This window comes from Poecilia formosa, unplaced genomic scaffold (genome assembly GCF_000485575.1).
Source record: "Poecilia formosa unplaced genomic scaffold, Poecilia_formosa-5.1.2 Scaffold131, whole genome shotgun sequence".
In the NCBI taxonomy this organism is placed as follows: domain Eukaryota; kingdom Metazoa; phylum Chordata; class Actinopteri; order Cyprinodontiformes; family Poeciliidae; genus Poecilia; species Poecilia formosa.
Window position 1 is genome coordinate 36,550 of NW_006800070.1, and position 26,873 is coordinate 63,422.

Below are 26,873 nucleotides of genomic sequence, written 5' to 3' on the forward strand. Positions count from 1 at the left end.
CTTCTGGGACACTTTTCCACATGTTTAGGGCCGTCATTATGAGAATATTTGATCTCTCTTTCTAAAAGGACATTTATGAGGTTAGACACTGATGTGGGATGTGGGAAGATTTCGTCCCAACTGAGTTGTGTTGAATCAGGATTCTGTGCACATGAAACTTTTACGGATCCTGCATTGTGCACTCACTCACACATAGTCAAACCGTCCATCCACCACTGTAATATTAATATTATTTATTGGGGTTTTGTACATTTTAATGTTTGGTACAAGACTTTACTCCAAAGAGCCGAACAAACCGTACTTGTATCTCACTTTTCAAAACGTTACAGTGCCTCTGATCACTATGGACGCTGACATGGGCGTGACCTGGGACACGTTGCTCTGTGAGGATCATAAAGTTTTTAGTTTTTATAATGCAGTTTTCTACACTTGCAGATTTTCAACGGAGGACATCACAAAGACCCAAAGCACGCGTCATGTCACGTCAGCGAACGGCTTTAAGCTCTACATAGGAGGAATGAGTGGATGTTGCTTCATCCGGGAAGTCGCTGCGATTATTATGGAACAAACACGATTGATTTTCACTGGTCTTGTCCAGTTGTGACTCTTGGGGCGACATGGTTGATTGGATTTCAGAGAGTATTAGAAGATTCATGCACAGGACATCAGGAGGTGTCATGTGTTATTTTCATACTGAAATAATTCAGCCTGTAACAGGCAGACCAATGTCATAACTTAGAATATGAATGAAAAGTTAATTTATTTATTTCGATAACTCAATTTGCAAAGTGGAACACTTTATGTAGATTAATTACACACAAATTGGAGTTTTAAAGCCTTTGATTGTGTTATGATGATTTCCTGCTTAAGGTTAATGAAAACAAGTACTTAACTGTAACTTTAGATTATTACTGTACATCAAACCAATAAAAAAAGACATATTTAGTATAAAATGAAAAGTATGCTTGATCCCCTCTTGAAGGTTTTCAAAATGTACTTTTAATCTGACTAACAAGAATGTTCTGACTTACTGACTGTCTCCATATTTTGCTAACTTATGAAACGGTAATGTCAGCAGAATCATTTTAGAAGATGGAAAATGTCAAAGATTTACAAGATGGGAACAAATTTCTCTGACAAATGGAAATCAGCTGACTGGTCAAACTGTTCAGCCAACAAGAAATAATGTGATTTAGGGTTTGTGATGGAGCATGTGGGCGAGGTACAGTTTAAGCAAAACCAAAACAGTCTGACATGTTTTTGGAGCTTTTATGGAAGAACATGACCCTCTGATTTACTTCAGCAAGGTTTCAAACGCATTTATTCTCTGTTAGTGAATGTTTTTTTTTTGTCTTATTCAATCAAAGTTGTTGTTTTTTTTATTTACAAAGTTTGCTTTCAGTGATTACATATACAAACATTAAAAACAAAAGAGGTTGCTTCTAGCTTAGATCGATGCAATTTACTGCATGATCTAATCTGCGAGCCGAGCAATAAGCTACATGTTTTCCGTATATCCTTCAAAAACTTAATCAGGTTGCAGACAGGCTGGCAGAAAAAGACTTTGGTCTTCCTCCGGTGAGATTTACCAAGCAGAATCTGAGATTCTGTGGACTGATGGGTTAATAAATCAGTTATAAAGGAATTAAAGGTGTGTGTGTGTGTGTGTGTGTGTGTGTGTGTGTGTGTGTGTGTGTGTGTGTGTGTGTGTGTGTGTGTGTGTGTGCCTCGCAAAAGTCACACCTCTTGAACTTTTTTTAAACATTTATTAGGCTTCAACCACAAATTTCGTGGGATTACATTTGATAAACCAACAAAAATTAAAGTGCGAAAGTACCTTAATTTCAAAAACCATTAATTTGGATGTTATGGTTTTTTTAAATGCTTGAAAATGTAGATTTTGAAAAGTATGGTATAAATGTGAGACAATACATACTAGAGAGTCATTTTGCCCCAGCGAACGATTTGGACTGGGGTTTTTTAAACCACTTTTGCACATATAGAGACAGATTTTTAATTTTTTATTTTTTTTGTCCATTCATCTTTGCAAAATAGCTCAAACTGAGTCCGATTGGTGCGTCAGTCGTTTCTGGGTCAGAACTGACTGGATTGTTCCTACAAATGAATAAGCGCTGATTTCAACTCTGACAACAAATCCAAACAAGATACATGGACATTTCTGTTTAACATTTAAAAAAAATGTAAAACAGCAACACACACACAAACAAAAACCCACAAACGGAGGGTTTGAATATTTGAATATTTATGCCAGCATTTAAATCAGAAGTATGTAAAACTCATCTCTCCTAACTTATTGTGTAACTTTTTTACATTCAACAATTTATTAAAAAAAAGTCTTCCTAAAATACTCAAGTCTAAACCAAGAAACAACTCTAATCAAATTTATACCGAACAAAGTACTGAGTAATAAATATTTAACTTCATTTATATGTTTGTCTCTGGTGAAAGACTCTTTTATAACCAACCCTGACATCCTTACAATCATCCAGAGGGTTTTTGTATATTTACTAATTCCTTGAATCTCTTTCTGTTGTTTTTACAAAGTGTTTTATTTCTCTTTTGTCCTCTTGGGCCAAAAAAAAAAGAAAAAAAAAAAAAGAATGAAACAAGCAGCTTATGCTTTGGGGGCCCCAAACTTGCATAACTGAGGTGATGACTAAGGACGCTCAACTTTTCCATAAAATTAATATTTACACAACACCACAGCCCCCCTGCTGGCACTGCTTTTAAATGTTTTACCATCACAATCAAAAAGGATTAGACACAACCAGATTAGTCTAGGAATATTCCATTATATACGTCTGTCTTCTGTTAATCAGATTAGATTCAATTCTTGGTATTTCTGCTATTTATTTATGAGGAATTAACTTGATTGAAAGCAATGGAATTTGCAGAAATTTAACTACCTGGTTTTATGTGACTTTGTTGCTGGATATGTTTAAAATATCACATTAAAACAGATTGTTTTTAGTCATGTTTTATAATGTTATTGTTACTGCAAAAATGCATGTAAACGATACCAGGATGCAGTTTGTCATGCAGATGCACCAAAAAGTAAAACAGGTCACCTCTAAAACAAGACTGAAGGTATGTATGTATCGCCTAAGCGCAGCAAAGTGAGAGCTTGGGAAATCAGAAGGGAGCATCTCCAAACCCATGACAGGCATTCATGTTAATTTGATCAGATGCTCCAAGACACTGATGCTGTTATGTGAACCTCAGTACGGAGTTAATAAGTTGAATAATTAGAGTCACAACTCCGGTTAACTGGAAACGGCTGATGTTTTCTCCATTCAGACCGGCGGCCTGACTGCTGAGGCCTGATGAGACGTAATCCAATAAAAACGTGGGGGGTCCGAGCGGCTCCCACCGCATGTGTGTGCATGTGCTCCCGTGATACCTGGTTGTTGTCTGAGGTGCCCTATCCAAGCTGGGAGAGTGCGGCTCTGATCCGGCGGCCGAATCCCTGCTAAGGCCCTGTTGCGATTTTTCCTTTAGGGGACGTGAAATTCGATTAAAAACCATGACTGTCAGCCAGAGTTTTGAGATTTTCTTGGCTGTGCTGTAAAAGTCGGTGAGGAAAAAAAGCAAGAAAATTACATTAGATATTATTTATGGAGTTGCAAGTTGTGTAAACATACAAAGTTATATTTTAAGACGCCAGCAAGGTTCCTTGACTGACCCGTGTTTAAGATCTCAGATTAAGCAATCGCATCTTCTGTGTGAAAAGAAGATCAAGCTCACTTTCCTCTAGCAGGGAATCAGCCTGGCAAGAGGTCATGGAAACCTGGTTTAAGAGGACTAATGGGCAGCACAGATCACAATTAGATTTTACTTTTACTTGGCTTTGAATCCTGAAGGTTTCCATCCTTCGGTTCAGGATGTATTTTTGGTTTGCTCGCAGAAAGCCGTTTCCCAGAGTTTGTCCAATATCTAATGAAAGAGAAAGAGGCCACAGGAGGCTGTGTGTGTGCGTGTGTGTGGTCCAACAAGGGGAAAACCCTGTTTTGAGGTCAGGGGTCAGATTTAGGACTAAGGTGTGAATTGAGTTTTGGTTAGGGTTAGGAAAAAAGGTTTAGGCTGTAGAAATGTATGGAAGTAAATGGAAAGTCCCCACAAAGATAGCCACACAAACATGTGTGTGTGTGTTTTAATTTTTGTTTTAGCTGTTCACATGCGAACATCATGACTGGAGATCAGCAAAGCCTAAACAGGTTATTGATTTAGGAAAAAATCAGAACCAGCTGACTGAGGACAGGAAACACAATTTAGGCTTTTTTGCTTGTAATGTTTGCTGACCTGAGTTTGGGAACGGCGGTAAAATCTTTCAGGCATAAATCTAACTTCACTTTGCTTGGTTGAAAATTATAATACATGCCTCCTTTGGACATGACATGTGGGTGTATGGTGTATTTAAAATGTATGATTAGAAATAATACACTTGACACTAGTTTAAAAGTACAAGTTATTTAGTTACATTAAGTTTCTTTGATTTGTTGTATATAAAATGTTTATTTGTTTCTAGAAGCTCTGAACTATAGTCACCAATTTGTGTGGTTTCAATTGGAAAATTTTTGTAAATTAAACAGTGAAAATATCCAGCTATATTAAAATCTGAACGTCTCTCAATTGCCTCCTTAGAGAAAACTCCCTGAAACCGGATGGCTTTTGTCGCCATCTAATGGTTATAGCCTGTTTTCTCTAGAAATATTTTCTTTCTTGATTTTGAACATTTGCCACTTCAGTTCAACTTTTTAGGGCCGAGCAGCTAAGCTCGGCCCTAAAAAACTGCGAAGGCCTATCGTAATAGTCCTGTTTCTTCTTCTTTCTATTATGCTTCCATCAAATGAATTAGCTTTTTGGGGCGTTATCATATTCAAAAACTCACCAAAGTTGGCGGACCTGTCAAGTCTGCGTGAAAATTACGTATTTTAAGGTCGTCACAAAAATCGCAACAGAAACAGCCCAACAGCGCCACCTGGCAACTTTCAAAATACCGTCCACGTGGACCTTACTTCATCGTAGAGACATTAAGTTTGGTACACTTGTAGAGCTCCCCAAGATACACAGAAAATTCAATTAATGTCATCGTGCAACTCAAACAGGAAGTCGGCCATTTTGGATTGAAGTTCCAATTTTGACCCATTTTGGACATTTACAGCCTTCGCATCTGATCTAACTCCTCCTACGAGATTTCGATTGATTGGCTTCAAACTTGGTCAGGTTGTTCATACGGCATGGCCGATTAAAAGTTATCAAAACTGTGAGTTTTCCTTCATGCTGAAAGGGAGATACCTGGGGTCAAAGTTCACTTATTCACCATGAAACACAAAACTGTTATATCTCCTACACAAAAACTCACAGAGGCACCAAACTTTCAGTGATTGATTATCATCGGGATTCCTACAATACCCAATGGTCAAATAATGACAGCACGTAAGCCATGCCCCCTGAGAATAGGAAGTGTCATGCTTTACTGGGAACGGTCTCTATCTGATCCCTTTGCCCTAATCAACATTAATCTGTGTCCAGAGACAGAAGACGTGTGGGTTTGACTGGGTTTCCAACACAGATGGATTTCGATGGAATGAGTAGGTGTGGCGAAGTGACCTGTAACGCCGTTGCCATACGGTGGCTCTAAATTCCTCAGTTTTGAGTCCCTCCCTCCCCCTTGCTTCCAACAGGAAGTCACCTATTTTTTCTGCTTAATGTCTTAATGTCTTACTTTTACACTTTGACTCATATAGGTTTCAACCTGTGCCAAGTGACACAAAATGACATGATGAACTGTCAACGCTGGCTGCTGGCTGAACCATGTGGCTGTGGCCGAATGGCGAATTAAAATCCCTTGCTGTATGGATACAGTCGTCTCTAAATCATACATGCATCATCAGATTTGCACCAAACTTTTTATGATTCACTTTTGTGAACCTCTAAAGATCCCGATATCATTCAATTGTAATTGGACTTCACTGTGCCCCCTAAGTTATTCCATCAGCTATATCTTCTTACTACATCAGCCACTGCAGCATTTGTACACACACAGCTGTGTAACCTCGCCTGGATCTCAAAATGACAAAATGATTATTAATGGTGCTTAATACAAAAGGTGGAGCATATAATGATCACTTTTCACCACTCATACATTCATTTGTTACTCTCCGAATATTTCACTTTTTCAATGTTACATGGCATTTCTGTTTTTTGGTCTCTTCATAGATGGAATGTCATACCACATGTTCTTTTTAGCTGTCATGTTTTTCTGCAGCAAGACTTTGTCTAAGATAATGCTACTTTCCATTACAGTCATGTTTTTTGGTATATTTTTGATCCTCATACAGAAGATGATTAACAGGTGTGTGTAATTGCTCAGTAGCAACTCCCTGGCTCCCTCTGGTGGATAACTGTAGAACCTGAAGAAATCCACACAGAATCCAAACCCCAGCTTCCAACAATTATCTTCCATGGATGATAAAATTGCTCCCTTCTTTCACTGTTTCACAAAATTTATTATAGACACCAAACGCTGAACTTTACTGAGCACCAAATATGTTCTCTCATTCTTCCTGCAGACTTGAAAACTTCTTTATTGTCTTGGACTTTCAAATTAAGTCGCTAAAGGAGCTACAACTTTCATCAATATTTTTTATTATTTTACATGAAACCTAATTATAGTCCTAGCGCATGACATAGCAGATGACACTTTACATTCAGACAGGTTAAGCTAAAGGTTTATTCTTAAAGGTTATTTTTTCCTCTATGCCGTTACTACATACATGCTCAGTATTATAAAGTGTTGCAAATTCAAAAACACAATTTGGGCATGTAATCACTGATGATTCTGCTTCATTAAAGAGGAGTGTTCATTTAAAATCAATTACTGGATCCAACATACTGTTTCCTTGCACAGAAAAATGTCTTAATTACACTTACATGTACTTCACTGTTTATTTCATAACATAAATTCCAGTTCATAAACTTCATTCATTTGAAATGAAAAACATCACCGTATTTGGGTTTTACCCAGCAATATTTATGAAAGCCCGGATTTTAATTGATAAGCGAGGAGGGGGGGAGAGTCAGATGAATACTTTTTGGAGGCGCTCTCTCAGGACCAGGTGAGTGGAACAGGAGACGACAAAGACTCGCTGCTTTTGCTGTGGTTTCTAGGGGAATCCTCAAGCGGCAGCGGTGGCGGTTTTCATTCATGCTTCTCGTCTCTTTATAGGAACGACAGCTGAAGAGTGAGCGGCAGCAGCCCAGTGACTCTGCAACAAAAATCCCCTTCGAAACGCAAGCCGAGTGTGACTCAGACTCACAGAGGGTGGTGGAAATTGCTAATCATGCGGATCCAAAAAAAAAGATACTGTTTTTCTTTGGAAATAACTATATCACACTGCCTCCCACACACCCACTAAAACCTTGCTCTAGTTTTCAGCTTTTTGTTTTCTCGCAGCTCTCCTGGACAGAGTTTGTGTTTCATTAAACCAGAAGCCTTTTCCACAGAAACCTCAATGTTAGAAGAACAAATCTCTCTGATGTCTTATCACGTCTGAACATGTAAGTCACACCCTTTGTGGAGATAGCATATCTAAAACACTTCCTGTTTTCTATTCTTACACTGCAAAAACATAAAACCAACATCAGTGATATTTTAACTTATAATATGAGACAAATATCTTGTCCCACTGGCAGACTACTTCACTTACAGCTAGTACTTTTTCATCAGGAGTCACTTTCTTAAAGCAAGCTCCCATTGCTTGCTGAAAGGTCACTCATAGAAACTAGACCAAAAACACTTTGTAAGATTTTGCTTCTAGAGTCCAGGAACTGGCTCTGTTTTAACCTGTCAGAAAAAAGGAACAGAAATTGATTTTCTAGAAAAGTTCACGCACTTTCAGCCGATCAGAGGAATGCGGAGGATCAACACCAGTTTCTCCTCCTGATAAAATCCTCGAGAGGCCGGTCTTCACTTTACTCTGTTTCCATGTGATGCAACAGGAATGCAGAAAGTTTGGTTCTAAGGCGCATCAGTGATGAGGGTTAACATTTACCTGAAGTCATCTGGAGCTGCCCGAGCCGTCGCCACGCTCGCTGGACCTCGCACCTGTCTCTATATGATCGGGATTAATTAGGGGGTCACAAAGAAACGAGCTGCGAGGCCTCTACAGAAAAATCACACCAGCGCAAGTAAGGGATGAAAAAATTCTGCCATTATAGTGATTTCTTCTAATATAGAAATGATTTTAAAGGCCTCTAAACAGGCCTGTACTGGAGTCCTTCTTAGGAATAAAATAAGAGAAAATTGTTTTTTGTTCATCACTTGAGTTTCACTGTAAATAATTCAATTCAAAGTTTGAGAGGTTCTATCAGACAAGCTCGGTTATTTTTTAGTCTGTCCTTTTTTTCTGTACTGGAACTTGTTTGGTGAGTTTTGAGAAATGTCCTGCTGGATCAAGAACCTTCATCTAAGATGACCTGATTACTGGAGATGCAGAGGATATCGGCCTTACGAAGCCAATGAGAAAAAGGGCCTGTCTTAGTGAGGCCGCATGCTGGGAGCCTTCACACGTTCAAAAACAGCCAATGGATGCTCCTTTCAACCAACATGAAGGGATAAAAATAAAGTTATTTATGTTTTTTAGTGCAGGTGATAGCTTCAGTATTTTTTGGCTAAGAGTAGGAAGAATAAAGCTTTGCATGTTGATAAAACACCATAGGAAGGCATATTTGCAATTTGCTGTTACCCACTCGGGGAGAAAGAAATTAAGGAAAATAGTCCAAAATTTAGCTTTTTTTATGTGCCTCCATACAAAACTTTGTGTGGAAGAAAACTAACGCTGCACATCACTCTGATCCCACCATCCCTTCAGTGAAACACGGTGGTGGCAACTGGTCTATCACATTAAAATGTTTCCAGAAAATGTATTAAAGTAGCTGATGGTAATGTGATAGAATGTGGAAACAATCGAGGATTTTTAAATACTTTCCTGCAAAAACTGCAATCAGCAGTAGCAGATGTAGGAAGTTCATTAAGTTCACCTGCAATCTGTTTAGTCCACTTAAATGCCTTTACTTATAATTTCTCTAGAATTGAACCCACATCTACCCTAAACCTAAAACTGTGAAAAGTTCATGTTTGTACTTTAATTTCCTCTCTAAGTGCAGGCAGTATTTTTTATTTTTTTTATTTTTATTTTTTTATTGCTAAATATCTTGTAATCTTCTCATTAAAGATTAAAGTCACGTACTTGAGAGCCTTTTAGAGAACTAAATGAAAATGAAGAAACATGTATTTCAAAATGTAATTTTCTGACAGCAAAGTTTTACTTTCAGAACTGCTCTCTTCAGCTCCCTGTAGTATTGGATTTCCCCCCAGAATTGTGAGTTAATGTAGCATGTTGTCAAGTTAAAATAGCAAATGGTACACTTGTGAGTGCATTTACTATCTCCACCCAACTGGCACACACATCACAGAGAATCAAGCGCACCCATCCCTTTCACTCAGGCCCATCTGAAGTCTATAAGATAACTTGGCACACCTGTGCTCACAATGATCTCTGCAGACAAAGAGCCTCACCTTCAAACTTTCACAAAGACACCACTGGTAGGAACTGGACATTATGCACAGTTTATATCATTTAATCTGCATTCAGAAGATCAAATTAGCCTTGGTGATTCGATGGGTTTTATGTGTTTGGAATGTAGTTTGTTCATTCACTGTTAACTTAAAAGTAGATTATTAACATTACCTGGAAAACTAGTTAATTAGTTTGTTGTGATCTATAATTGATTTTTTTTTTCATTTGGGAAGCAAGCTTTTTCAAGTTTGGGCAGAAGCTGAGGTGGTTTAAAGGGAGCAAAAAACTTGACACATGTAAATCTTTCAGCTCACACGTACCACTCCTATCAGCATGGCCTGTGTCAAAAACGGAGAAAAATGCTTTAAGAACCTACTTCCTGTTTTGTTAGCAGCTTTTGATGGAGTGGGACATTTATCGGCTAAAAGAGGGTTTTAGTTCTTCTAGCAGGGCCAAAGTTACAAACCAAAGAAATTAGCTAAAATTTGAACATTTTCAGAATTTGTCACAATCCAACCACAATGTTTTTCATGTTACAATTTTTAAATAAAATTGGAGAAGTTCGGTGAGCCTTTATTCTGATACCCTAAAATAAAATTACCCAGAGAAGGAGCCATCAGTCAACAGAAGTAATATTTAAACACTCCACTCATTTAGTCACTTTGGAAGACTTGCAATAAAATAGATAAATTAAACTCATAAGATGTCTTAACTGAAGTTTTTTATAAAGTTGTGGGGGACACAATAAACATGCAAAAGAAGGTCAAATGAAACTGTCAGATGTAACTGTTGTTGCTCCATATTTAATGTTACACACTGGAGAAGTAGATTCCCACACTGAAACACGGTGGTGGCAGTATCTTGTTAGGTCAGGTCAAGTTTGGTGGGTAGATGGATGAAGTCCTGCAGAACTTGATGATGCACTGAGGAAATGAGTAAACCTTTGATTCAGCCTTTATGCAGCAGGACCACACCTAAAGTTACAGGACACCAACCACAACCAAAATAAACAGATTGGAGAGGTGTTGAGTGAGGGAGGACTGAACCCAAATACAAGCCACTCTTTTCAGATTTGAATATCGTTTTATGAAATGTATACATTTTCTTTCATTTCGCATGATATGTCAATGAAACATGTTTAAGTTTGTGGCTGCAATATGGCAGAAATGGACGTGTTTAGATGGGGTTTGGAAGGTTTTCTTAGCCTCTGTAGGAAGCACAGCTGTGCTTAATGTGTTACTGTTAAATGAATGGATCTAACCTCCTTCCTGTTGTTTTTTAGACATGAGAGACCGACTGGGACACCTGCAGGAGGCCCAGACTGATCCTGAAGGTTTCAGCGCTGTGGACCTGAACGGCCGCTCAGAACACGAAGACTCCAACCCGGATCTGGATGGGATCCTGCAGCAGGCCCAGCGGATCCGTCTGGAGATCCAGCAGATCCAGAACGACATTGGCGAGCTAAAGGAAGTGAACTTCCAGACGTTAAACAAGACTTCATTTCCCGATGTCACGAAGCGAGACTCCAACACAATCGGGATGGACATCAAGCGCAGAGGGGAAGCCGTGTTGCAGCAGCTGCACGGGATGAACGACCTCCGGGGTCAGCTGGAGGACCAGCGGGGCTCCTCTGACCCCGCGGCCCGCGTCGCTCGGACCCAGTACCGCTACCTGAGCGCCGCGCTGCGGGAGGTCATATTCGGCTACAACGAGGCCGAGATGAGCCACAGCGAGGCCTGCAAGCGCCACATCCAGCGGCAGATGGAGGTGGTGGGGAGGGAGGTCAGCGAGACGGAGCTGGAGGAGATGATGGAGGGAGAGGAGCCGCGCGTGTTCAGCATCCAGGTGGGGGGCCAGACCGCCCGCTCGGCCCTGGTGAGCATCGATAGCAGACACCGGGAGCTGCAGGAGCTGGAGAGGAGGATCGAGGGGATCCAGGAGCTCTTCTTGGACGTGGCCATGCTGGTGGAGGAGCAAGGGGCCGGGGTGGAGAGCATCGAGAGGAACGTCCAGAGAGCCGAGGTGACCGTCCAGGAGGGCACGTTCCAGCTGGACAGGGCCCTCGCTTCGGACAAAAACAACCCCTTCAAGAAGATGTTTTGTGGCTGTTTTCCGTGTTACAAAAAAATGCCTTGATTTGTGATGAGGAAATAACAGATCTGGTTATGACGGTGCTTATTTTACACACGCGGAAAAGATAAGCAGCAAATCCAAAAACCTACATGACAGGAAGTATAAGAACAAACTGCTGTGTCAGACACCAATAAGCTACTGAAAACCTATTTCCACAATGCATGCATAAGTAAGACGTTTTACCAACTTCTTCAAAATTCATGGTTTTAAAACTATTTTGGACAGTCTGGATGCTACTGTCTAGGGTTTGTAAACTTCTCATTTAAAGTGAATAAAATTTTGTGCTACTATATTCATCTATTTAAGCAAATATATGAAGCAAGAGAAGCAGTTGTCATTCAGAAACCAGATGGTTGAAGAAATGAAGATGCTTTGCTGTAAAATTTGCATATACATCTCTGAAAAGAAGAAAGCTAAAGGTCTTGTGAAGGAGCTGATTGAAGCTGATGGTATTCAAATCAACTCAAATACAAAAAATGCTTAGTTTATCCCAAATGAAAATGAAATATTGTAACTCATATCATCCAAGTATCTTTAAATAGTAGTGACCACTGTTACATTTGCAAACCTGCTCGGTAGGAATGGGACAAAATCAAAAAGGTAAATCTAATAAGTACTGAAGGAATGTAAGCCTCTGAATGTAAAGAAATTTTTATTACTGAAAGACAAAGAAGCGCTTTCTGTAAATTCTCAGAATCTGTGGAGGAAATATTTCTACTTGTTTTTATGTGGAACGCTTTGTTCTAATTGAGCCAACATTAATTTTGTGCTGCTTTAAATTTCCATGCCTTTGACACTAATATTTTTATGTAAAGATATGAAGTATGTTGCAATGAAAAGCATTCTGTGACCAGCTTAGTAGGTCAATAATAAAAAAAACAGATACGAAACAATCAGCTTTAATTCCTGTAATTTCTGTTTAACCCTGTTTAGCATTACATTTAAATATCTTATTGATCAGCTGACAAATGCACACATAAAATGATGCATGAAATTCTAATGAATGTAAAACAAATTTAATTTTATTTCAAATGTGTATTTAATCTTATGAGCCACATTTGTGTTAACCTTGCCTCTGATCCCTGTTTGGCCGGTTGACTCTTATGAAATATAAGTGATTATGACCCATACAGAACCAAACCAACTCTGAGTGACTTCCTGATTATTTACTGGGGTCACGTAAGCACATTTCCTTCTAGCAACTGATTAGAGATCGTTTCCTTTTAGTCCTCAATTTGTAGAAAACTTCTCCAGCTGATGCCTCGTTGGTATGGAAAACATGATCCAGTGTCGGAGACGGCTCTTTTCTGGAACAAACAACTGAAACTACAACGATGGTGAAAGGTCGAAGAGACTGATGTTTTGTATCTTTCACATCGTAAACATGCTACAATGGCATTTGCCAGTCTGTGCCTCCTTTCCACACCATTTTAATGCCAGTTTGTCCCTCTATCCATTTAATTAAACCATTTAGCATTCATGCACATATTCTAAGTGTGTGTCTAATGTAGTTAAGTAATTTCATTAATTACGGGGATGGAAAAAAAACTATAAAAGTTTAAAATCTTACAAATCATTTATTTCAGCTTCATTTTTTTGAACATTTATTAATCCTAGTTGCACTGGTGTAGCCTGTGTATTATTGGGTTGTCTCCATCTTCCTCCCAAAGTCCAACTACACGACTCCCAGGTGTATCTCTGTGTTGCCCTGTGATTGGCTGGTGACCTGTCCAGGTTATTTCTCCCTCCGCCTCTCACCCAATGGCCGCTGGAGATTGGCACAGGCCTTGACAAGACTAGCGGGTATCGAAAATGGGTGGATGGATTTAAAAAAAAATAAAATAAAACGTTTTGACGTTTGTTTAATATCTTTCTGTTAATAACCGTAACATGTCACAGTGTGTGGGGCTGCACCTTCTGAATGACTGCTGGATCTTCTTCCTGTACCCAGCGGCGGTGATGAAGAACTTAAGGCGTGATCTTCCGCGTTGGCTCACGGCGCTGCAGTGTTGTCAGACGCCCTCACTCCGTTCACTGCACGCTGCATGTTGAAATATTCACATTTGGAACCGAGTCAAAAAGAGGAAATGAGTCTTTCATCGCTCGCTCCTTGTGCTTCTGTGAGTTTAATTTCGTAGTACCGCTGAAGGGTGACGCTTCAAGGTATGTGCAATCTTTTAAACTATATTTTCTGTAATGTTGCATCTATAAGTTCACTGAGTGGTGGGGTGAGTCAGGTTGTCTCTGTCAGTTTTTCTCCATCAGTCTGACCAAACAAAAACAAAAAAACGCGTTCTGGTTAACGTTTTGACTGTAAAATACAAGTTTTAATCGCTCATTTATCAGTAAATGTTAATAGCGGATTCTCTGTACAAGCCTGAGTCTGAGACGAGCGGCTAAGTATATCTGCGCATCATCACATCCGAGGAAGTAGTTCACGGGTTTCCTTCCTAGAAACCTGAATAAGAACATCGGAAGTTTGTTATAGGAGTTTTCTAAAAATAGTTTGTTCAGAATAGCCTCAAAGTTTTACAGAAGTTTCTGAAAAATCTAGGTCAGTTTATCTTAAAATTTCTTGGTTATAGTTGAAACTGGGCGTATTAATGCTAGATATATATGTTGACGAATCACAAGGTTCTGTTTAAAACTATGAAATGATGCAGGATATGAAAACTAATGGAGCTGTAGCAGCGTCTCCAAAGTTTAGGTCAACTAGTGATGCTGGCACCTTTATTACAGCCTACTGAGTAAATAGAATAACTAGTACACTAAACCAGTAGCTAAGCTTCTGATACCTACTTTTTGTGGGTCACAAGGTGACAAGTTAAGGAATATTTGATTTTTAAAGAAAACCAATTTATGGATTTATATTAAAATATTTAGCCATGATTTAATTATGCAAATAATCACCAAAGGCAAGAAGTTAAAGTCAAGACATATCTTGAAAAACATTTGATGAAATTAATTTAAAGTACAGTCCATAAAAACATACCAACATCACCCTTCTCTTGTGTGCTCAATAAATGTTGGGTGTTGTTACATTCCAATGAAGTAGCTAATGTTTCTAAAAATATATATAATTTCTTGAAACTTGCTGCACATTTATGCACTTAATTAAAGTCTAAATACCTTCAATATCCCACATTTAACAGACTAGCATCCAGATTCCTTCTATACAAGTTGGACTTTAGCACTAGCGCTATCGCTAAGCTACCTATGGTGGGGTACAATCCTAATTTTTCCCCCCACCACTGCAACTTTCTGGCCCACAATTCTTAATGACAAATCTCAACTTTTGCTGTTGTCATGTTCATTCATAACAAAACCGTATCATATCAACATTGAACATGTCAGCATTTCTGTTCACTGCTGTAGACAAACGGTAATAGCTAGCTTATGGTTAGCTCAGTTAAGCTCCTCAGTTAATCCTTAATAAAAAAAAAATTGTTACTAAAGAAAAGTGTTGTTAGAATGTTACTTTTATTGGATGGTACATTTACAGTAATTAGTTGAAATGTAAATAGATTTAATATCTAATAGTTAACACGCTCCAAAATTTGTTTTTAGAGTGTAATCTTTATAGAATGCGATGTAACTTTGAACTGCTTTGTGTCTGCAGTTCAAATAAACTTGATTAATTGATTGAGTTGGTCTTTTTTTTATCTTCAGCTGGTTTTCCTGCATTTCCAATCCACTTTTGGTTGACTGCAACTTGGTCTCACCAGAAGTGAATTTCTTTCTCAAATCAAACGATTCTATTTAGTTTACCAGAATCTTCTTGAAGTTTTCAAGTAACCTTCCCGCCTACCTCACAACAAGTTCTCTTTTCTCGTTGTTCTTATACACAAATTTATCTTCACTCTTCCTGTTTTCAGCTATTTCATAATTATGAAACTAAAAAGGCAGATGGCTGAAACTGTTGCTAAGGCTATTGGTACCTTTTATTTACTCTATCTGCCCAAAAATGAAAGCCTAACCTTTCTACTGTTTTGAGAGTGAAACTCTGCTGCCTGCAGCTGTTGAAACGGTGACTGCATGCCACTTTACTGACCTATTTTTAACAATTGTGGCCCAGTTTGTGTTTAGGAAGGCTTTGATGCAGATCAGATAATTCACAAGAGAAGAAAAAACAAAAAAACTGCTTCTGTTTCCCTTTTCTGGTAGACATTCGATCAACAGATCTATGGTATTACAGTAGCTTCTGTTTTACAATGTAAAATGTTATTTCCCTAAAGAGGTTGACTAAGCTTCTTGCTCACTCCTGCAGGCAAAATGAAAGACCGACTGTGCGAGCTGCAGACCTTCCCCTCTGCCCCCACAGAGGAGGAGAGGGGCCCCAACGAGGACGAGGAGCTGCTGGAGCAGCACGCTGTCGTCTTCCAGGGCGAGGACGTGATGGACAGCATCTACAAAGACGCCCAGATGATGAGGAAGGAGATGCTGCTTCTCAAGTTGGACGTGAAGCGCATGGGGAAGCAGAACACACGCTTCCTCACGTCGGTGAGGAGGTTTAGCAGCATTAAGCGGGACGCCAACGCGCTCGGTAGGGACATCAAGGCACGGGGGGAGGCCATCTACGCCCGGCTGGAGAAGATGGGGAAGCTGAGCAAGGAGCTGGAGGAAGAGCATGGCCCCACGTCGGCCGTGGCTCGCATGGTGCGCTCGCAGTACGTGTCCCTGACCAGCGCCTTCCACGAAGCCATATCCGAGTTCAACGAGGCCGAAATGATCCAGAGGGAGAACTGCAAAAACCGCATCCAGAGGCAAGCGGAGATCATGGGCAAGGAGGTGAGCAGGGAGCAGATAGACGAGATGATCGAGACGGGGAAGTGCAACATCTTCGTGGATAATCTCCTCCAGGAGGGCAGGACTGCTAGGTCGGCTCTGAACGAGATAGAGAACAGGCACAAGGAGCTGCTGGAGCTGGAGAGCCGCATCAAGGACATCCACGAACTCTTCTTTCAGCTGGCGCTGCTGGTGGAGGAGCAGGGCTCCATGCTGGACAACATAGAGGCCAACGTTGGCGCGACTCAGGACTACGTCGCCAAGGCTACGGTTGAGATCAAGAAGGCTGTGAAGTACAAGAAAAACAATCCGTGCAAGAAGCTTTTCTGCTGCTGCTTCCCTTGCTGCAAATGAGACTTGTTTAGCAAAACGATTCCTTTATCCATATCTACAGAGCTGACCCCAGGCATGAGCACAATCTTCAAATTTGTGTCTACTTTTAAGTGAGTTTTAAGATTACGGGGCCTTAAATCAGCTGCTGCCCCAGGATCCTGTAGAATCTTGGGCCGGCCATGTGTCTGTGTCTGTTTAATTTAAAGTGTTGCACTGCAGCCCAACATCAGTACTTTGACATCACAGTTCTTTTTGTTTTTTTACAGTGTTAAGAAGGAAGAGTCACTTCAAACCACACACTCATGCAAAACTGAGAGTGTAATTTGGATGTTACATTTCCTGATTGTTACTTTGATTATATTTTAAGCAGTTCCCTCTGACCTCCTGCAAAGACATAAATCTAAAGTACAATACCTTTTAACTTTGTGTTTAGACTCTCAGCTTTGTCATTTTTGCAGTGTAAAATATTTAAATGTGATTTTGTTTAAAGTGAGATTAAATGCCTTCGAGTGGTTTGGACGGCGCAAGCATGAAACTGGAAATAAAAGCGGTTCTGGTTCCTGCTGCAGCTGCTGTTGTTCAGCAGGTCTTTAGAAATACATTAAGGCCTCTAATTAAGGGAAGATATGTTTACATGCTTTACGAAACTATAGCCTGGCCAACCTAATTCACCTACAGGCCTTTTGTTGTCTTTCTCGACTGAGAGCTCCTGCAGTTTCAGATGAAATGGTATTATCTTAAGTCAACAGTACACAACAGAAGCCAGTCACGTAATACGTCAGCTTTTCTCGTGACCTGAATCTATGTGTTTGCTAAGGCTGAGGAACAACAATAGAATGGAGAGCAGATCAGAAGGCTCTCGGTTCGTGCAGCGGGCCTTCTGGCCGCGCGACAGCAAGGTGAAAATGTGCGACACGCCATCTCCCACAGGAGCTGCCAGTTGTCAGCTGGTAACATGAAGGTGAGTCAGATGGCCGTGGTTGTCGTGGGCGTTTTCAAACTGCAACGTCGCCACTCAATGTTGAAATGAGTCTGCAATGATTGCACTTCCTCCATCAGCAGCATCGCTGTGGTTTACATGGCTGAGGCAGGGGGGGCTTACAGGCAGTGTGACCAGCTCTGTCAGAGGCGTTGCACCAAGACTTTACAAAGTTGCCCGTCGTCCGCACACGACTGCTCACGTTTGTTTTGTTGTGGTTAGCTGCAGACCCCAGCCTGGCAGAGAAGGTTTAGGTGTGGGAGATTAGAGTCGATGGGCTAAATCCTTGTGGGTTTGCAACCCCCAGGTTTGATGGGAAGTGTGGCTGTTTGAGAGTTATGTGTGGGCTTATTGCCTGTACATGTAGGAGGGTGGGAAACTCAAGAAAAAATTCCTTTAAAATATTTACATATGATGAATAAGGGCTTTTCATCCAGGCTTCAAAGTTAAGGACAACATTTACATTAGTAATCTTGGAACATCATTAAGTCACTTGTCAATTTTAACCTTATTTAACTATTTTTATAATGCTGTCCGGTCTTAACACACAGACAAAACGGTATCGAAACTACAAGACACAAGGACTCATTAAACATCTTCAGTTAGGAATAAGTTGTGTGAATTTGGTGCCATCTAGCTGTAAGCAGGGTTTCTGCAGGTTTCACCAATTCAAATACATTTTAAGTCCATTATCAACGAAATTTAATGGACATTTTTGTACATGGCAAAAATGTACAAAATAACACTCCATATTTTATATAGTTGTAGTTCCAAGCTTTCTTGCACAGAATGCACAGCATCGTATGGGTTGGCAACAGAAGCAAATCAGTAGCAAAGACTGTCGTCCAGCAACTGGCAATAAAATGACGCTTTTATCTAGACGCACAACGCTAGCTAGCTAGCAAGGGTATGCTAACAGCTAGTTAGCAGTAGCCTCAAGTCACAGAACGTCATAAAAATACCCGTATGCGACGCAAACGTTTGCCTGGCAGAAAAATCCCATGGTAAAAATATACGAGATGAAATAGTCCTTGAAATGTGCTCCTGTATGTTGGTCTGTCAAATAAAATAACAGAATTTAGTGGTTCTGTTACAAGGATTATGAATACGTTTCCGAGAAACTAACCTTAACAAATCCATAAAAAAATTAGACCCTTTTACCAAAACAGGACAAGAAAGGAAATGGATCATATTTTAAACTATTAGTATAAATTTCTAGAAATTTTTTTTAGTGTGAACAGCAAACACCGAGTGCTTATTTGGTTAAAACTGATTGAGCTCTTACTTTAGACCAGGAAATTTTAAATAAAAAAAAAAAGTTCTGTGTAAACATGGCAGTTTTCAGTTAAGAATGGTGTTAAACCTGCATACACATCAATAAATACAAATAAATGCATAAATACTGGCAGATCTCTTTATTACCTACAAACAAACTGACATACTTTGGTGCAAGAAAAACAAAACACAGGAGTGAAAATAAAAGTTAAAATACTGTCAACACACTGCAGACACAAAAAATGGCTACATTTAGAAAATCAGCAGATTAATTTTTTTTTCTCTTGCCTTCTTCCTGGGATCATGAACTTATGGACCGATGAAAGACCAGTTCCCTTACTATACATACATCTGTTTAAATTTGAACACTGGGCACATGTGATGAAGTATAGCTTAAGTACCTGGTGGTTCAAGTCAAAAGAAAAGTGAAAAAAGTAATCCAGATGCCTAAAAAAAATTGGAAAAAAAAAAAAAAAAAAAATCAATCTGCAGCTGAACTGATTAATACATGTTTCAAACTCACATGCAGAGTGACAGCAAAATGTCAAGCAAAAACAAACCGGTCACCTGTAGGAGTTTACAGTACATGCATTCATGTGCAAACCAATAATTCACATCTACACCTTACTGAGGCAGGTTTCTTTAAAAAAAAAAAAAAGCTTAAAGTACCAAAATAAAAGTGTAATAGCACAAGTGGATAAAAAATAAAGCTTTGAGTTTACAGCAACCTCTAAAAAATATATACATAAAGAGGAGGGAAAAAAAACAAAGATGAAAACTGGCAGCTAAAACCTAAAGTAGCTGACATTTTCCGCTACCTTTTATTAAAAAAAAAAACGATTCAAGCATTTTCTTTCAAACAGAAACAAAACACACGGTGTTTCAAAACGTGTTTTTATGCTAATGAAATTAATCTCAATATCTGAAAAACAACCTGTTTTAATACATCAGCAATCAGAAAAAACACCCATAAAATCTTAGATTTCTCTGTTGCTGCACTACAACCTGTGCTCGTCATACTGTGCGCTGTGATCGTCGTCTCACAACCAACATCACAACAAAAACATCCTAAAACCCTGAGACGCCATCCATTTTTACCCACCTGGCAGGTAATGGCAAAAACATTCAACACATCAAAATCAAAGATGAAAAAAGTAGTGATGTTCAAAATCATTGGTTAAGCTTCCTAAAACCTGGCCAGCAGGGTTTTATGTCACTTATGTTTTCACCAAGTACATTCATATTCATCTCATTGCTCCATTTAGATTTTTGGAGCAAAGAACCCACAAAAAAAAAAATAAGCTGCTGGTAAAGTTTGGCCAAACAGACTGAATAATAGCGTTTCTCATTTCACCCTGAATAAGCCAGATAATTACTCAGAAATGACAAGTAGAAATGAAGACAAAACACTCCACAACCACAAGACGTGCCTCGCAGAGACGGCGATGTCGACACGCCAACGCTGCTGAGCTGAAAGCAGAAGGATCCTGGGAAACATCCAACTTCTGCTCAGGTGTTTTGTCTGTCTCAATATGTTCTAATAAAGCTGTGAAAAAGAGTTTTAACCGGCTAACAGCAGTGATGACGTCTCACTAAGAAATCTGTCAGATGTTTAGTATTCGAGTTTAAGTCATTAAAAAAAACACACACACATATATATATATAAAAATCATTCATTATATAGAAAAGTAGGGTTTAGCAAAACATGTATATAGGTTGTAGGCATTTGTTTTGGGCCAAGAAATAGGAATGATCTTGTATATTTTGCCAATAAGGTGAACTTTTACTATTCGCCTTTCCCTGATCAAGATCCTTCTGACGAAATAGAAAGAAAATAGGGGAAAATTTAGGTAAATCATAATAGATATTGAATATCACAACGTTATATTTCAGTAAAAAACCTAATCTCTATTTAAAACGGAGCTGATGTACGTTTTAGTGGAACCATTTGAGATGCTGTGGAGAAAAACGTTTGAATTTCAGCGCGACCTCAGCTGAACCACAACACCTTGCTGACAGTCTCCTGTAAATTAAAGTGAAACAAAGAATAACCTGAAATTGACACCGTTTTAACTGGAGTTGCAGTTTTGAAGCGTGGAGAGAGTAAATGTCTGTAAACGCTGAAGAACGTACAAGTAGATCAAAGTTCTCTTGGTCAGTCAAAAAGAAAAAGGTGTCAAAAAATGCCGTCAGTGTTCATGCTACTGGTTTCAGAACCGATCGTAAACATCTTCCCTCTTTCGTGAGCTCCCTGGTGAAGCACATGCACGGCAGAGGAATGGCTTCCTCCCGGCGGGCGATTGTGTTGAACTTGCACTTCTTCAGGTGGTCGGCCATGCTGGCAATGTCGGCGAACTTCCACTCGTTCACCGTGCCGAAGGCCGTGCTGAAGCGCCACACCTGGCAGAACACGAGAACAGCATGCAACTTCAACCATGGCGAGAAAAACTCACATTTGCTTTAATTATGACAAGGATTTTGACAATTGAATGACCATACAACATAGCACCTGAATGTTCTAACCTTGTGCGTTATTTGCCACGAAGGAGACCCGTCGTCGCGCCGCTTCTTCTCCCACAGCAGGACGACCATGCCACGCATCTGAAGCAGACTGGCGCACACGTTCCTCATGGTGCGAGACACTCTGGACAGCTGGCACAGACTGAAACTGTCGAGAAAGCTTGCTATGTGCTGCAGCACCTCAAAAGGAAGATTGCTAAACTGATCGTACTGAGCGTCGATGTGGTGGGGCTTTCTTGAGTGGCTGTCTCCGGTTTTCAAAGGCAATCCGGGCTGCACTCCAAAGGAACCCAGGTGTCTGTCGTGGATGATCCGAAAGCCCTGCACGGACGGACAGAAGCGCCTCTGGGAGTAAGTGCAGCCGTAATACGCCAAGGGGCAACGCTGCTCCATCCAGCCGTTGAGGCCAGCGTGGATGTCCCCGTGGACGTTCTTGAAGTGAGACGAAAACTCGTCGCGTCGGAAGAGCTGCCCGCACACGAACGTGAACATGGAGCGCTGTTTGGTTTGGTACCGCGCGACGCATTCAAGCACCAGTTCCAGCCGCAGCGTGTGGAAGGGGCTGGGGTTGGAAAGCTGCGGACTGGCGTGGTCGCAGGCTGAGGCTGAGGCGATGTCGCCCACCATGGTGTTCGTGGCAAGGATGGCGGAAGGGAAGGAGAATGTCTGAGTGCCAAAGTCAATGTGGTAGCCGTCGACGAACCTGCTGTCAGAGATCCCCCGGCCTCCCGGGGAATCCCCGAGGCAAAACAGCAACGCTGCAGTGATGAGGTCAATGCCATGGAGCCCCATCGGGTCCTCCTCTACCTCCAGGTCAGATGTGTCCACCGCTTTGTCCTCCATTTTTACTCGAAACAAGTAAGGGTTGATCAGGGCCTGGGGGACGTTATATGTAAACATGCTGAGCACTTCTAAGTTCTGCTTCCAACACCGATACCTGCAGAAGCTCCTTCTCACTTGATCCGACACCAGGAATGGCGGTGTGAGCGGGACCAGCTGGGGCGCGGGAGGCTCCGGTGCTACGACGGGTATGTAGTCCTGAGGGATGAGAGGCCAGACGAGGTCACCGTTTTGAATTGGTTCATTGATGACGACATCTTTTTCCTCAAAATGCAATTCCACAAAGTTCCTTTCTTCAGACCAGTTAGCAGCATCTTCATCTCCATCCGTTTCCACTGCGCAATCAACTCCACCCACAGCCCCCAGCTCACACTCTGAATCACTGTCACTCTCAAGCATTTCTACGTTCCTCCCGCCTTCAGCAACATGCCTGCTTTCCCCATTTTCTCCATTATGGACCACTCCACTCTTATCTCCATTTATATTTTCGATGATTTTGCCAATGTTGTTGGAATTAGTGAGGATGTCGAGCGCAGCAGCTAAGCTCCTGGTCGCCTCCCCTGAAGCTCTGTACAAGTTGTTGTAAGGTTCTTCCTCCATTTCTACCGTTTCACTGCCCAACACCGACGCCATTTCATTCCCATAACCTGCTCCCTTTTCTCCGTTCTTCGACACGTTGGTTGTAACTTTCAGCGATTCCAATAGCATCCTCTGATCCTGAAGAGCTAGAGCCATGTCCAGCTGCTCCACCTCGTCAAAGTCTTTGCTCAGGTTTTCGTAGGACTTGTGATCGGCGTAGCTCACAGGCCACCGGTTCCACTCCATTGTGCAACAAACTATGCTGGCAGGGCAAGTCTCCAGATGCTGCGCCATTTTGATTCTCTTGACGGTGAAGGGGCAGCCGAAGCCGCTGTTTAGGCACGGCAGTCTTTCGTAGGGGCACAGGAGACGATGTTCGTCCAGCTTGCAGGAGTGAAAAACAGCCCCGCAGACGAGAGGGCAGCCAACCAGATCGCAGGAGACACCCGGCTCTGGTTTGGCCATGCACCTTCTGTTGATGCATTTAAGGCAGTGCGGATGCAGGTTCTCCATTTTAAAGTAGTTCCTGCCTGCAGTGGGGTGGTCAAAAGCTGGACCCTGTAAACAAAGACAAAGGATTAAAAAAAGACTTTTATAGTGAATCCCTCACCTTTAATGTTTATTCTTAAAACTTTTTCACATCGTGTCACAACACAACAAACTCAAATGTACTAGGATTTGTACACCTATTGGGTAAGTGGAGGAAAAACTATTAGGGCTGAAACGATTAATTGGATTAATGAATTTTTTAAATACTCGTCAGCTAATTTAGTAATCAATTAATCATTATCTGGAGAATACGGACTCAAGAAAAGGCCATTTGCTGATAAAAAATAAAATATTCAAAGCTGTAATTAAGCCAAAACTGGACATGTATATATTTTGCTTCTAAGATTTAAAAAAAACACACAAAAAAAAAAAAACACCTTTGTCTGTAAATGTGTTTTACCCTGAAATCCTCAAGTGGATTTTTTTTATATATTCACACAATTCAATAAACTACTGCATTTTAGGAAATAAAATATTTTGTTATTTTTAAAAATTAATTTAATTTATTCCACCTTTTAAAAGAATTTCTAGTATTGCATTGAAAAGGCTCAAGTAGTTTAATAAAAATCTGCAGAACGTGCCAATTTATTTTATCTGATTAATCACCAGAACAAACAGAGATTGATCGATAGCTAAAATAATTGTTAGTTGAAGTCCTAAAAATTATACATTGTCGTACAGATTTTTTCAATAAATTAGAATATTACTGAAAACTATTTACTTTAGTAACTCAATTCACCGAGTGAAACACATAACGATTAATTACAGACAGACTGATGTTTTTTGAGCCTTTGTTTAATGATTTTCAGCACAAAACTGATGAAAACATGACTTAAAATTAGAACATCACATCAGACTAATACAAAAAAAAGACATTTAACATAGAAATGTGGGCCTAATTAAAAGTTTAACACCTGCTTTAATATATTTTTAATTTGACAAACGAGGTTCAATGGAACGCATATGCTAGTTTAGTGAGTATGACTGTATTTTTTAATTGTTTTTTTCAAATAGAAACCTGAAAAGTCTGGTGTATATACAGTGATGTGAAACAGCGTTTGTGCCATTACAGATGAATTCTGTTTGTACCTTTTGGTCCCACTAAAATGTTTCAGATTATAAAAATATATATACATACAAATTAGATGAAGATAAGCGGAGTGACTACAGAAAAAAAGCAATCCCCCCCATGTTAAATCATAGCAGCTGTGATTCAGCAGATTTACTGCTTACTGGCCACACCCATACCTGATTACTACAAGACTTGTAATTTTCTTCTTCTTATAATTATTATTTTTAATCACTTAAACAGAACCTGCCATGTTGTAGACTAGAAAATCTCAAAAAGGAACACGTTGTACCCTGAAAAAGAGAAATTCAACAACAAATGCAAAAAGTGTAATCACTGTGAAAAGGGTTGCTTTATAACTACAGCCATTATTCACATACAGAGAAAACATGCAATACCAAAATGAACCTCTCATTAAGGCCTTTTGCACATCTAGGAACTAAAAATGTTGTTTAATCCTCTTTATACTAAACAAGCTCAGCTATTTTTAAAGGAATTTAAAATATCGGATTTTAACCGAGCCACTCTAAAACACAAATTTCATGATCTAAACCACTGTATTGTAGCTCTGACTGCATATTTTGGGTTATAATTTGCTTCAAATTTCACCACTGGATACAAGTACACTTTTCAAATAATTATTCAGGAAGAATTATGAACATTTCACTTCCACATCACATAATAATTAGTGCTTGTTTGTCACACACAAAGAACAACAAAGAATACTAATAATAACTACACTAAATAAAAATATTTTTGTCTGGTGAGGAACATTTCACAACAGGGGTTTTCAGGTTTGGTGAAAACCTGAAATGTTACTTTCAGAGCTGAAACTAAGCTTTTGTTCAAAATCTCTGGTATTCAGAAAAACATGCCAAGACTTTTCCCAAACCAACACAACCAGTTGATGGCTTATGAGTTTACTGTTTATCAGGTCAGGTTACGGATGTGAACGGCGTTGTGTCTCCAGACAGCAATTTAAACACCCGCAACAACGCTGTTGGTCTAAAATGAAAAGTTTAAAACATAATAACTATTGTTGAAATCTTTGCTGCAGTTGACAGCAGAGTTGCGCAAGAACAGCTGGCAGGTTAGCATTCAGCTAAACGTAAACAACACATCAGCCGGTGTAATTCCTTCTGCCCACTTTTATCCCTTCCTCCTATGACTTCACTAAAAATAATAGGATTTACATAAACTTGTTTTATCACTAAACAAGTAACAGCCGAACAGCGGCGAACAGATAGAAAAAAAAAACTTTTTAAGCTAACAAAAGAACAACACAAATAGCCTGTTAGCATTAGCGTGTACAACTCTGTATTCTCAGTTGTTAGCTCGCCGGTAGCTTCTGGAAACAACCTACCTGAGTTACTGAAGTCCCTGAAGTCTTATTTATGCTAATATTGTTCTCTTTAAATTTGGTTCGTTAATTTCAAAGAGCCGGAAACTATACCTACATATCAACAACTTAAAGTACTTAACAACTTCAAATCTTGTGAATTGGCCGCAGCTGGTTTAGTTGGTGCGGGTCCTTTGGTTCTCTCCGAGTGTTGATCCTGGTTTAGGACGTCGCAGCACTACCTCATCACGTAAAGTGGCCTGTCACATTTAGGTTTATGGGCGAATTATGGCAGGTCGTTGTCATATACAATCTTTTCTTTTCTTTTTAGCTAAATGAAACAATCTGAGTCAAATTAACATACTTACTTGTCCAAGCTGAAAATAAAGATACAAAAAATTAACATTATCTGCTAATTATTAGATTTAAACGTCTAGAGCTTTATACAGCCTAAGAAATCTTTATTCATCGAATGTCTCTTCACAATGGTTCAACATTCCTCTGCCTAACTTCTAATGAAAGGTTTCTGAAAGATTTCCCACTCCTTTGCAACCTTAACATTTCCAAGGTTAAAAAATATGGCTTTGCTTCATGGTTCTCAAACTGGTACCACCACTGGTGCTGGTTGGGGTGTTTATAGAGCGAAAAATTGTGTTTAAGCAAATAAACATCTAAAAGTTGCAGGACACTGGTCGTCAAGGTCTGAATTTGAAGACCCCTCTGTAGATTGTCAAAGCTTAAAGCTAACTTTTAAATCCCAAATACCATTATAATAGCCAAAACATAAACACCAGATGAAATCACTTGCTGACAGATAATATTGACTCCATTTTGATAAGTAATGTGGCCAAAAATATAGACAAAAATCAA

At 39.9% G+C, this 26,873-nt stretch overlaps 3 protein-coding genes across 6 annotated transcripts; 2 read left to right on the forward strand and 1 right to left on the reverse strand.

The window, feature by feature from the left end:
• Window positions 1-8,088: 8,088 nt before the first annotated feature.
• On the forward strand, window positions 8,089-12,628 carry LOC103144686 (syntaxin-11-like). 2 transcript variants are annotated; one of them, XM_007561783.2, is made up of 2 exons: window positions 8,089-8,211; window positions 10,885-12,628. In XM_007561783.2, exon 2 carries the CDS (start codon window positions 10,887-10,889, stop codon window positions 11,736-11,738), a length of 852 nt encoding a protein of 283 aa, XP_007561845.1. In that variant the 5' UTR covers window positions 8,089-8,211; window positions 10,885-10,886; the 3' UTR covers window positions 11,739-12,628. The 2 variants fall into 2 exon arrangements, with proteins under 2 accessions (XP_007561845.1, XP_007561846.1); XM_007561784.2 differs by lacking the exon at window positions 8,089-8,211 and adding an exon at window positions 9,459-9,628.
• Window positions 12,629-13,512: 884 nt separating this feature from the next.
• Window positions 13,513-19,748, forward strand: stx11a (syntaxin 11a). The gene is made up of 2 exons (XM_007561785.2): window positions 13,513-13,898; window positions 16,003-19,748. Exon 2 carries the CDS (start codon window positions 16,008-16,010, stop codon window positions 16,872-16,874), a length of 867 nt encoding a protein of 288 aa, XP_007561847.1. The 5' UTR covers window positions 13,513-13,898; window positions 16,003-16,007; the 3' UTR covers window positions 16,875-19,748.
• Window positions 19,225-26,254, reverse strand: fbxo30a (F-box protein 30a). 3 transcript variants are annotated; one of them, XM_007561786.2, is made up of 3 exons: window positions 26,028-26,254; window positions 21,631-23,604; window positions 21,304-21,507 (listed from the first exon to the last, which is right to left on the reverse strand). In XM_007561786.2, exons 2-3 carry the CDS (start codon window positions 23,557-23,559, stop codon window positions 21,304-21,306), a joined length of 2,133 nt encoding a protein of 710 aa, XP_007561848.1. In that variant the 5' UTR covers window positions 23,560-23,604; window positions 26,028-26,254. The 3 variants fall into 3 exon arrangements, with proteins under 3 accessions (XP_016531804.1, XP_007561848.1, XP_016531803.1); XM_016676317.1 differs by having other exon boundaries at window positions 26,150-26,244; XM_016676318.1 differs by lacking the exon at window positions 26,028-26,254 and having other exon boundaries at window positions 19,225-21,507; window positions 21,631-23,559.
• Between the last annotated feature and the right edge of the window lie 619 nt (window positions 26,255-26,873).